Source organism: Bombus bifarius, unplaced genomic scaffold (genome assembly GCF_011952205.1).
Source record: "Bombus bifarius isolate JDL3187 unplaced genomic scaffold, Bbif_JDL3187 scf7180000008218, whole genome shotgun sequence".
NCBI classification, from domain to species: Eukaryota; Metazoa; Arthropoda; class Insecta; order Hymenoptera; family Apidae; genus Bombus; species Bombus bifarius.
This window is the reverse complement of record NW_022884519.1, coordinates 185,760-198,757: the sequence shown is the minus strand read 5'-3', so window position 1 is coordinate 198,757 and position 12,998 is coordinate 185,760. Positions and strand designations below refer to the sequence as shown.

Below are 12,998 nucleotides of genomic sequence, written 5' to 3'. Positions count from 1 at the left end.
CGATTTTCTATGTTATAAAAACATAATACTTCTTGACAATAAATAAAACTAATTATTTTAGAGCATCGTCCAAAGATAGCTTTAAAAGATCAATCTCTCCTCGATATTTCCAGAATGACATCAACGATCTTTCACATATTCCCAGAAGCAGCAAAAAGAGAAGAAACTCCCTGATATCGAGGTAACGCGAACAATAGCATCACGTAATATCCAGCAGCAACGTTTCATGGAAGAAACATCAAGCTCGTAACGGCGAAAGCGCAAGGTGTCGCTAGGTTCTCGGCAAATGATTGACAAGCATGGAACTCGGCCGAAGCAAAGGACGCGGCAGAATGAAAAGTAGCAAAGCTATTCCTGCGGTTGGTGTTTCCTCCGGCTGCTCTCGACGCCAGACTCGCCAACCAGCCAACCAGCACCCTCTCCCGCGTGTCAGGCATATCATCAATCTTGTTATGTTTTCTCGCGTACTCGGATGTGGATTTAGACTCGAGACTCCGCCAAGATCTCTGGAATCGTAGGTGAACGCGCCCATCGCGAACCGTTTGTCTTCATTCGACCAAACTGATCAAAACCTGACTGCTGCTCTCTACCGGCGCGACCCATCCGCCGGATGTCGCGAGTGCACCCATTCCAACAAAAATTCCACGAGGAACGCTGCAATTTCTTTTTTGTGAGTGGATCGATGAGAGTTTTGAGTTTTTCAGCGATGTTTTCGTCGTGCTATCACCTTAGTGCGATTGTGGTTATGAGAAATTGCTCTCCAAGTGGAAAAAGTATTTTTGGAATAGTAGTGTATTTTATTCTTTTTATACGCGAAGCGGTGGAAGTATTGGCTTAAACATGTGTAAAGGTAATTTACATATACATATACGATAATTTTGTAAATGTTCGCTTGATTATTTTACTCACAGTTAGTCTCTGTCATTGCTATTCAAGAGACTGAGCTGACTGAATTTTATTCGGGGCTCTTCAGAATTCCAAGGCTGCATTTAATTGGTCATGGTACGATTGTATTTCAGAGCTGTAATACCAATTACAGCGCGATTTCAATTTCATTTCTTCTCCATTCTGATCGACTAAAGCTACGTACATAACTACGATGCAATAACTTCACGCTTCTTTCACTCGGAGATATCAAACGGAATTACAAGTGCAACGTTATTCAATTTACCACGTTCATTCGTAATTAATATAAATAATGCTACTCCGAATGCCAGTCATTTTCCTAGTTATTCCTCCTTCAGAATATCTCTTGCTTAAGATTGAATCGCGTTGCCCCATAATTGGATCAATCATACAGGACATCCCATAAAATATCAAATTAAATTTCCCCTATCGAATATAAAAAATCTACTTTCAATTTACAATCGTTGCTCATACACAATATACAATCAAATAACTTAGCTTCCATAATTTTGGCTTCATAACCTCAATCTAAAATCATGTCCTTAAGATAAGATTCACCTACCATAAAACACCTTGTACCATGTCACCATGCGTTAAACTTAATTTCCACTGATGACGTAATCGCAGCAGACGATCAAATGTGAATCAGGTCATGCTGTTCCCAAACGCTTATTCTGTGATATATCGCATGGAAGCGCAGTTGAATCTCGAGCGCAGGTGCCGCTCGAAAAAGCGCTCGAATAATAAACCTACCGAATGAGAAGCGCGCGAATGCCGTAACGTTCTTGTAAATCGAGTCTAATGGAGAAACGCGCGCATCGAGTTGATGAACGTCCGGTTAGCAGTAACGCGGTTTTTACCGTTTATCCGACACCGTTGGCTCGCGACCATTTTTTTGCAATTTCATATAACTGACGACGTTTTGATGGGGAACAATGTTTACAGGTGAGTTAATGACCTCGAAGTCGAGCCGCTGATTCTAATGAAGAAATTCATGTCGGACCGTTGAGAGAGGCGCTAGCACGCTCTTGTGAAACGAGAGAGTTCTTCTGCCGGCTAAGGACACTTTGATGATGTTTGCGTATTAACTAATGATCCTCTCCACCTATGTGCATTCCCTGATGAAGGAAATTATGGTTGAAATTGATGCGCGCGCCGCTGTTAACGAGCCGCGTGCGTCGCGTGTTGCCATCTTTGGTTTAGGTAAGTGCAGCTGTTCGATGTTTTCCGAAACACGAAATTCGTAAGATTCTTAATACGAATATTTTGTGAATAATATTATGTAATTATGTAGGTCGACGTTACATACGTTCCGAGTTATTATTCAAGTAATTTGAATTTCTTTGGCGATGATTTAAATCTGAATTGGCGAAGATTAATAAAAGAGAAGAATAAAGGTTAATAAAATTTGAAAAGTAATATGCAACAGATTAAGATCCGAGGAATAAGAAAAAATTATATAATTCCTCGAGAATGACGCTAAGGAATAAATAAGTTGCAGGAAGTTAACCGCCATTATAAACATTTCCTCGTTAATCATAACGACCGGTGCATTGAAACATGCTTCATCGACCTTTGAGCAGGTTTTCTATTAGTCGTGCTCGAGTTTTTCCACGGCTAGCAATTCGCTCTGAATTGCAGATTTTCCATTTTCTTAATTGCAACGCGCGCTGTCACCCCTTTTTTCTTCCTATCGTCCAGGCAATCTGTAATGTGTCAGGATTACATACCGCGATTAGGTACTCACATATCGCAAATACATTAATACACTTTATCGATGGCTTACCTTGATCATTTTTTTACAATGCAAACGGTTTAAACAAGATTTATTTAAAATATAGTCGCATCCCGTCAGCGCAACGTTAAGTATGTGAATTAATCATCATAAATTATTGTTTTATAAGAATAAATTAATTTTTCTGTAGGTTTAAGTAAAAGCGTAAATAACTTTGATCTTCACCTTACTTGATTGAGATACGATTAACCTGATCACGAGATACTAAAAGTCATCTAACTTACTACAATCTTCTTAATAGTTATCGAATTGCGAATTTTATAAGTGGGCTGTGGATTTTTATGCAAATTCATATTTTTATCAACACAACAGAAAAATAGAATCTACATCCTTACTCTGAATAATTCATATATTTTTATAATTCTTGAATTTCGATAAATACACAGCCAATTTATAAAAATACTATTTTATAAGGATATTTGATATGTAATCATAAGTAGCAAAAATGTAAGAAACTTCCATTATCATTATGTCGTTCTCGATTGAAACAAGGTCAATCAGGAATATTATTGTACAAATAGAATTATTAATCAGAAATATAAAAAAATTATTGAGCTTGTAACTTGATCTTCAGCGATGATCCGCCACGCAATGTATTACATTTGATCTAATTTTACAATTCCGCTGTTCAGCTCGTTTACACGTTATCGATGGTATCACAAACATTGACTAACATTAGAAATAAAAACGAGTCGAGTTGCTCAATAATATCTACTCTCTAACAAGTTTCCATTCCATCGCATTCCAAGTACAATTTCACACAAAGGAAATCACTGGTCATTTAGAAAAATGTGCAGCGCGTTTGCCGCCATGAAACATTCTTTTTCCATCTGAATCGTTACGAAATCTTTGGATTTTTTCCCCCTTTACCTTCGCTCGGTTGTTACGAGCTCGCGCGCCTATGGATAGTGGGCAGGCTACTCGACCGGTAATTACGGCCGTGTATGCACTTCATTAGCACTTACGAACGGTTGCGTAACGACCGGCATGTCATTTTAATGTGAGCACGATCAAAGATTAATGGACGCGTCGCAGCCGTTACCGAAGGATGCAAGAAAACGCGCGCGCGAACGCTACGGCTTCTCTTATGGTCGACCGTGAATAAAAGGATAGGATCTCGAATTGAAAAAGATGAAACGACGGGCCGACTCTTACGCCGTGAACGAATCATTTTCTTTGTCGCTCTTCTGGAAAACGCAATCGGCTTAAATTCGACGTTTTTGTCGGATTGAATCTGGACAACGAGGATTCTTTAGACATTCAAAAATATCAGATAAATTGCATAGTTGCGTGGACTATGTTTGTAATGGATGAACATTTATAGAATCGCTTACTTAATATTATTACAGATTCTTTGAAAATATGCCTCTCTGTATTCGGTATTCTTTATCTATTTAGAAGCTGTAATGCATCTGAATTCTCAAGAAAGTACATATTTCAACCGTAATTTAAGAATACTATAATCTTCATTGTACAGACAATTAATATACGAATAATAGATTCAATTCATCCTTATTATTCTCCTATTACAAAACGCATATTCAAAGCCTAATTTTAGCTGAATCTTTGTTATACAAATAGTTATCATTGAACAAATAAAAAATGAATTCCCAACCGACTTCTCTAGATCTTCAGCATTCTTTGCAACATTCTACAATTACCGAATTAATTGTAGAAAGTAAGAAGCGTTTAACAGACTAACAAACCACGAAAATAGCGAACTTTCTAAATACATCGAAACATACAATATTTCATTCATATTAAAAATAATCGACTCCCACAATATGTAATGAAACTTTGAACCCGCTTGTACGACCGTTGGTACAAGAATGTGCACGCTATAATGCAATGTGTGCATCGTGGCGTCAAGTCGGGTCGCCAATTGTAGAGCGCGGTTCATCGACTACTAGCCTTTCTCTCTCAGTGTATTGTGTGTAGTCGTGGAATCGCGACGAGTTGCTATTAATAACGGTCATTAATTCTTGATCGCCTCTAACAGATTTTTTTTTTACATGGTAGAATCAGTTCGCATAGTTGAAGAACGCGTGGTTGAAAAACGATCGCGAGCAACGAACATGATGTAAGTCTTGTTAGACTACCAGCGTTATTTGCGAGTAATTGCATACCGGGATTAATGAAGACGTTCTCGCTTATGGCAACTGCGTTCTTGCCCCTCGCGATCTTCCGAACGAAGATCGTTCAACGAGAGGAAACGCTTGCAATTCGAAGTATTCCGCGTAACTGTGACTTTAATGATAAAATTCTTCGATCAAGGGAACGAAATATGCTAGAGAAATCGTGTTACAGCAAGTTGATTGGAGACGTTTGTATTACGCAATACGAATTGTTGAAAATTTGCCACAGTAAATTGATTTTTATCGTATTTTTAGAGTACTGTTTGCGCCGTTGTTTACATTGAAGATTAGTTTTAAGATTCTTAAAATAGTTATTGGTTCTAATCCAGTTTGATCTATTTAACTAGTCATCTCGACGTTCTAGTTGCGATACGCTCTCTTGTATGTACTTGAGTGACTTTCGGTTTCGTTAATCATTTTCTTATAACCGATTGATGTTTTGAACCTTTTTCTGTTTCAAGAATTTCGTATGAACTCGTACATTGTGCAATAAAAAATACATTAAATGAAGAAACGGTCGAAAAATTATAAGAGATGATGATTAAAAGTACTCCAAAGATCTATCTAAAACAATAAATTTCATGCGTTTTTAAGTAAGTGAAATTGAAATGTCCTCGACATAATTTTTCGACCTCGATATACAATAATTGGATAATTCCATTGAGACATACACGCAAAAAGTGTGACCGTTGTTTCGAGACCGCTGTAGCTCTGTATGCACCACACAAACCTCTCTAGAACCGAATTTGTCGCCTCTTATCAAACAAATTCGGATCTACAGGGTAGATGTAGAGCATTAACTGGGCCTTCTCATATCGGCACATAAATCTTACGACACATGTTCTCTTTCCTTATAAGCTTCTTTACGATTTTTAGTAACGCACGTGCCGCTTTTAACTTCTTCGTTGGCCCAGTATGTGATCGAAGGTGTTCAACTGTCGTCTGTTGCAGTTCAGCTCGTTCACCTGAAAATATTTTGAGATCAGTATGCTGAAATTTATCACTAATTTAACAAACTTAAAAGCATAGTGTCTACAAGCAGTTTTTATCTAATACATGCGTTTCGATACGAATTATTCTGTTGCTGTTCCAAGAAGCGAGATGCCTCTGAAAGGATTCGATGAACAGTTAAAAACTGGCGCTCTCACTAGCCAGGATCGAGAGTTGAAGCGCGAAGTCACTCGAGAATAGACCTGTTATGTCAAGTCACCGTTACAACGAACAGGGAAGCATCTATTTCTGCTAAACGTATCGCGAAACGAATATTCTCACAAAGGAAACCTGGCTCGATTGCAATTTTCAGAAAAATTATCAATCAAAGAAGCAAAAAAAAAAACTAAACGATATTTAATATAAAAATTTCTAACGGGAAGCTAACTTTAGCATTTCAAAGGATTTCGATTTCTAATCCAAGCAAATGTTTACAATTCTACATTCAAAAATTCTATGTTTCACCTAAAAATTCATCATACTTTCTTTCAAACTAACCTAAACTAAAACACCAACCCTTGAATGCGCCGCAAAGTTGTAACGCTAAGTTCAGCAAACAACGCTCAACAGTTAGTTAACAAAGAGTAATATTATTATTTCCATGTTCTCGAAGAAACTTTCTAAACATAGATCGAGTCGATGCATTCAAAGTAAGCCACGAATCATCGAAGCCAGAAACGTAATGGCGGCGCCGGTTCGTTCTCTACTCGAAGGCTTCGATACGCCGTTAAAGATAAATCCTGTTATGTCACTTGGCACACTTCTCGGACGTATATCATAGCAGGTTATCTTAGCGACAATAATCATATTACACCTGCACTACCGATAGTGATTGATGCTCGTCCCTGAGTTCGAAAGCACCTGAGCGTTAACGGCTCGCGGATGACACAGCTGAATGCAGGCAAGGCCGTGTTCTCCTTCGTCCTCTTTCTCCTCCCATTCCTTAGCGGTACAGCTCCTTTTATTTGAGCACGCGTGTCGATGTACCTTGCGTTTCCAGGTTACTTGGTCATCGCTGTTGTGTTTACCTGAAAATCAACGCGGGAACCTCGTTAGATTCGTTGTCTCTTCGTCCAACTTCGTTATACGGATAACAACAAAATGTGGATTGATCTTTTAAATGGATTTTGTTATTAGAATGTTGGTAATGAAAGGAAGAGGAGACAGAGGTATAAGAAGACCGAGTTCGGGAAGCGTTTTAGGACAAATTCACCAAAGTACACCGCATTGCAAATACGTGCATATCAAGAGAACACTTTGTAGGTGTATTTAATGTGTAATTTAAGAAATATTTAAGAAATTGAAAATGTTAATGTTGTGAGTAAACTGCGTTTATGACAGATTTAAGGATACAAAAATATATGTATGTATATAACATGGGAAATATATAAAATATCCAAAGTATAGTCTATTATCTACATAAATATTTGCAGGTTAATTAGAAGAGTTATTCCATTCGAATTGTACAAATATAGAAGATTAATTTGCAAGATTAGGTGTGTTTCGTAGATTGTCAAAATATTTAACCTAACGAGGTTATTTCGCCTGGAAAATCGAAATCGATAGGTTTGCGAGATTCTTCGAGGGTTAGTCCTCTCAAAACCTAGTCTTCCCTTTACGAATTGGGATTAACTGGAATTAAGGCGGGTCGAGTCAAAAACCTGGCGTTAAAGTAGACGTTTTATTTGTAGGTTTAAGATCTAACGATTTTCAAAACTTCCAATTACAAAGAAGAAGCTCCTTAATCTTCGAAGACTTCCGAATATTATGCCAATTTACGATTGCTAATACACCGTTCGAGCCGTTCGAGTGAGAGGTTATATTTTAACAAGCTTGTCAGAAACTTTAATCCCTCGAAAGCCGACTTTGACGATGACATCCGAAACGATTCCTTGGGCGCATACATATTTCTCGCCAGACGTTGATTTGTTCCCATGGGAAGGTTGTAATCTCTCCATGGGGATCAATAAGTCAACACGAATATATACCTAAAGAAGCTCGATCACTTTTGTCTAGGCTTCTGATTACCTAAAAAAACATTCAGAATTTTTCAAATTGAGAAACATATATGGCGATTACATAACCTATAATATTATCCCAAATAATAACTTTCCAGAATATTTAATACTCCTTTAAACTAGCCGAATAAGATATACATGACAATCTTGAAAATTTACTCCTAATAGTTGCATAAATAACTGGAAAGATATTGCAAATAATTTTTTAGCTAAAACTGAGTAAACCATATTTCAATTCCACAATCCATAGAATCAACACTATTTCTTCATGGAATTTTAATAATATTCAGCACTTCTTAAGTCTAACCAAAAAAGATATAGATATGTAGCGGTACATGAGCTGGAGGACAATTCGCTGTTGTTTTGCCTCGCAGTATCAATATCGTTAAAATATACAGAATGTAATAATAAACCAACTCCGGGCAAAGCAATGTCGTCGCCACGTGTAACCGTCTAACAAAGGCGAATGGAAATGTATCCCCTCGACCAGTATAAACAAACATGATCGTAAGATGATCTGTTTTTCGGTCTCAGTCTCGATTTTATTAGCGATTAGCACACAGTCTTTAGCGAACATTATTGTAACGACCCGTAGCGACTCTGTATTTATAATTATTTTATATTTGATAAATTATTTTAAAATATATTTTAAAATATATTTGACAAATTATTTTAAAATATATTTTAAAATATATTTGATAAATTATTTTAAAATATATTTTAAAATATATTTGATAAATTATTTTAAAATATATTTTAAAATGTATTTAATATATATTTAAAATATATTTTAAAATATATATATATAAACATCGAGTAATCTCGTCATTAAACTATCACACGACCAACCATCCTCCCCAGAAATATGGGTCTATTGAATAATACCAAAACTACGAACTATTTAAAAAAAAATAATGATAATAATAAATACAATGAGAATCGTCAAATTTTCGAAGAAGCGTAGAGGGCGTACTCCTGCAGGAAAAGCTCAGCGCATTCGATAGGTGGAGCGTCGTCGAGTTTCACGATGTCTCCCTCTATCGATTCACCCCCTGGCACGCCATTACTGGCTACGCGGACCGATGTCGGCGACGCTATTATCGTTGCCCCCGCCCCTCCGCCGTATTCGCATAATTATCGGTATTAGAACTGTTGCGCAACGGCCGTTGAAAGCTTTCTCGTTGGACTTAACATACGATCGCATAATGGAACTCATGTGAACGACATACACACGCCAATTTCAATACCCTAGAAAATACGATTCGCGGCATGTTGCACGAGCAAATGGGGAGCAGATAATAAGAAAATATGTTACGCATGAAGTACAAATACAGGAAGATTTACATTTCTTGTTGATCAGTTAATAATTACCAGACTGTGGATTTTTAAGTGTATATGGAAAGACACATAGGGCGCAAACATATATAAGATATGAGAAGTATAATAATATTATAATATTTCATAAATGAGATAAACCACTGCTTAGATTCCATTTCTTGAATTATTTTCATGAAAATATAAATTTCCATAAATATTATCAACACAGTCTAATAATTTGATTTGGAATAGGAAGTTTAATGTCTAGTTAGTTTAAATAATAATGAGTTACATAGGTGGATATCAATTTTGGGAAATTTCAATCTACTTGAAACTATTAATTGGTAATAGTAAAAGACAGAGGAATAAATGATAATTGTGTGAGGATTGGAATTTAAGTTTAAAAATGTTATTTATATACCTGTGATACGAAGATTTTTGTAGCAGAATGTAGCAGAAATTAGATGAAGTTTTGTAATTTGATGGTGAGTGAAGTCACTCCTGAAATAGAGTACAGAGTTAATTTACATTGTCGTTCCCTTTCATTTATATTTACGTACCTGCCGATTACACAGCGTAATCCAACATCTGTAGAAAATGTTTTGATTCCAACGGTGATGGTCACTTTCAGTATCTAAAATGAACGATTCGAATACATTCAGAATTTCTCTTATACCTGAATTTGCAATTCACTGAATTGAAGGCGTATAAGTTAGAATAAACTCTATTTGAAATGTTGCACAAAGAACATAAATGATATATAGAGTACCGTATAAGTGACGATAAAAGCAGTCGAGTCAGCATCAATCAACCCTTTCACCGCTCGAGCCCCTCTTCAGACAATCGACATCCGCACCCTGCCGCCGCTGAAAAATAAACCGACCGTCAAACTTTTACCTCATCAGCGCGTTTTTTAAACGGAAACTTTCACTTTCACACGACGAACGTTTCAACACTGAGAAATGATCGAGAAAATACTATCTTGCGATAAGAGTACAAGTAAAATGAAATGTAGTACGTCACAAACTCTAATCCAAGAAATGTCTACATCTCTAAACAAACATTGCCAAAGTTCTAGAGAACAATATATATTACAATACAAACTACGAAACATAACCACCACATCATAGTGACACACAATGCCAACCGTCAAAAATATAAATTCACATAAACAGTATATAACATTATTGAACGATTTATCACCGGCTTCTGAAAATGCACAAAAGCAATTATCAGGAAAAATTGAAAGAGCAATTCTACCACGATACACCACGATCCACTATATGCCATAGATCCGACTAATCTTCTTCTGAATTTCTCGAGTCCTAACGATATTCTTCGACAACGCAGCCGTGTTTTCCTGACGATCGATGCACCATCGTGTCGCGGTCAAAGTAGAGTAGATAAGGCCCGGGCAGTTAAGTCGATCCTCCTCAACGTGAGGAATATAAAGAGGAACACCGGCTGGTCTGATGGCTGGACGGGACGTGATGGCTGAACCGACGAATAAACCAATAAACGGCGCAACCATCTGCTTGCCAGCCGGCACATCTCTGTCTCTGTTTCCGTCCCTTTCTCTCTCTCGTTCCACGGCCTTTCGTCCTCTCCATTCTTCTCCCCTCGATGCTTCTCTCTTCCTCACCGTTTCTCCCCCTCGCTCTGTCTCTCTCTCTCTCATACACTGTTCTTGTTCCCCCTTGCTCCCCAAGCAGCGTCGTCACTGGCAGCAGCACCATTTTATGCGATCCTGAAATGAAATCCATGCGAGAGGGCTCAGCATTCGTAGGGAACTCCCGCAGCTTTTATTCCACGACAATGAACGAAGCCATCCAGTTTCCACCGTCTCTTTCTTCCCTTCTTTCACTCTCTCTCTTTTTTCTCTCCCTCACTTTCTCTTCTCTCTCTCTCTTTCGGTTGGTGAAACGCGATTTTCAGTCCGTGTCGGAATTTCCAGCGATAACGCGGGCCCCATGGTTCCTCAAGGGAACCCTCCCTATGGTTTCTATCCACATCCCTGTAGTTTCTCCCTTTCTGGGGTAGCGCAGAGGCAAGTTGCACTGGGTTTGCGAAAATGAAAGTACGGGCCGTAAGATGTTTGAATGGCTGGATAGACAATCGATCGTGAGACTGTTTCCTATCGATGACACAGCGAGATGAAAGTTTGTGTAACTGCGATATGATAGTGTTTGATGAGGTTTCTCTGTGTTGGAATTGATCTTTGCTGAGTTTACATGCTGAATCTTTCGGAAAAGCAGCTTTACATGCTATAAGTAGGATTTTTATGCATTTGTGGAATGCAAATGCACATAACCTAAAAGTATGTATGAAATGTGTAAAATACAGGTTTCTAGCTGGCTTTACCTAGCTTCCATCTTTTTGCTTATATTCGTAAAAATATGAATTTGCATAATTATCCGCATACTTATCGCAGTATTTATGCGCTGGATTAAACAAGGGATTATGTTACTATATAGAACGTAATTCTAAGTTACGTTTATCTTTGCCCGTTAGTTAGTGGATGATCATGGTTGACGGTGTTTTTCAATGTCGTAACTGGTTTTTATTTTTCAGTGGATTGTTTGAACGATCTGTTTCACGCGTTATACGAGTACCGGAATAAACGAGAAATTATTATATGGGATATAATTGTGGGTCACGTTTATCTTTTTGTGTTAGCTTAAACGTATCTTTAATTTGACACGATAGTAATACTACACGATATTTAATACGATCTTGGAAAGGATACGCGGCAACCAGATCGTAGATCTTTCAGCGGTAAGCTGACCGAGACTATACATTATTCATGATAATTAAACGTAACGAGACTAGGCCGACTCGTAGAATAATGCATGTATCAGGAACAAAGCAGACAACTTGTACATATTATAATAACATCTGTACTGAATATCTAATAATAAGAAAACATAACCAGATTTCAGATCTATAACTAAAACTAACAACTCTACTTCCATTTCCTCGACAATTAAATTGAAGTTTAATAATATATGTATCGTTACAATTGCTGTACAAAAGGTAAAGGGATAAAAAGAAAGAAATAATACCTTGTAAGAGTAAAATTCAGCAAAAGTTAAATTTCGAGCATTTGGAACCGTGTAGCTGGCCAACGAATCGAAGGTCAATCGGCCGCCATTATTCCCTGCCTATTAACTGCTAAGGTCCACGATACCTGCTTCCAGTCAGGACAAGAAAAAAGTTGAACAATAGTATACACCGAGCATCCCTGTTACACTGCCGCAATAAAACTACGCTGCATTCGTAAAACCGGACGCCGAATTCTCGGAAAATTTTCAGGGGCCCGTTAATTTTGCCATTTAACGTAGTGTCCAACGCTCGTCTAAAAATATCTTTCACGGAAAGCAATAAACGCGAAGATTTATTAGTGAAAAATATTTAGACGTTGTTGCTTTATGGTACTAATTTCAAACTTCGCATTGTGCAAGTTGCAAAGCAAACGTTTGAGTAATTTTTTTGAAAGATAGTACGACTCTTTGAAAGATAATAGAAAAGGTTAGGTTGTGTAAAAGTTGGAAAGAAAATTTTGGAGGAACTTGAGTAGAAAGTGTATGTACCTCATTGTTAACATTCTACGTTTTAAGAAAGATGATTATTTCAAGTCTAAAATTTTGTAAGAGACTTTACTTTATAACAATTTTAGAATAATTCCCATAAAAATGCACGCTTCATTGTTAAGTACAGTCGAAATTAAAAAAATAGTTATGACGCAGTGTTGCTCAAACTTTATATTGCCCTATATAACCTACGACTTCTTTAAATTTACAATTCCGCTGGTAGAACGTATTTATGGCTCGCAATGCA

At 37.3% G+C, this 12,998-nt stretch overlaps 1 protein-coding gene and 1 long non-coding RNA gene across 2 annotated transcripts; both read right to left on the bottom strand.

Moving 5' to 3' along the window:
* Window positions 1-6,645: 6,645 nt before the first annotated feature.
* On the bottom strand, window positions 6,646-9,667 carry LOC117211141 (the record flags this gene model as incomplete). Its single annotated transcript, XM_033454763.1, has 2 exons — window positions 6,646-6,854; window positions 9,583-9,667. Coding segments are annotated over 2 exons (294 nt in total), but the record flags the coding sequence as incomplete, so codon positions are not given.
* Window positions 9,668-9,721: 54 nt separating this feature from the next.
* LOC117211192 lies at window positions 9,722-11,013 on the bottom strand. Its single transcript, XR_004488220.1, has 3 exons — window positions 10,422-11,013; window positions 9,931-10,027; window positions 9,722-9,795 (listed from the first exon to the last, which is right to left on the bottom strand). It is a non-coding gene; the product is annotated as an uncharacterized LOC117211192 (long non-coding RNA).
* Window positions 11,014-12,998: the final 1,985 nt, after the last annotated feature.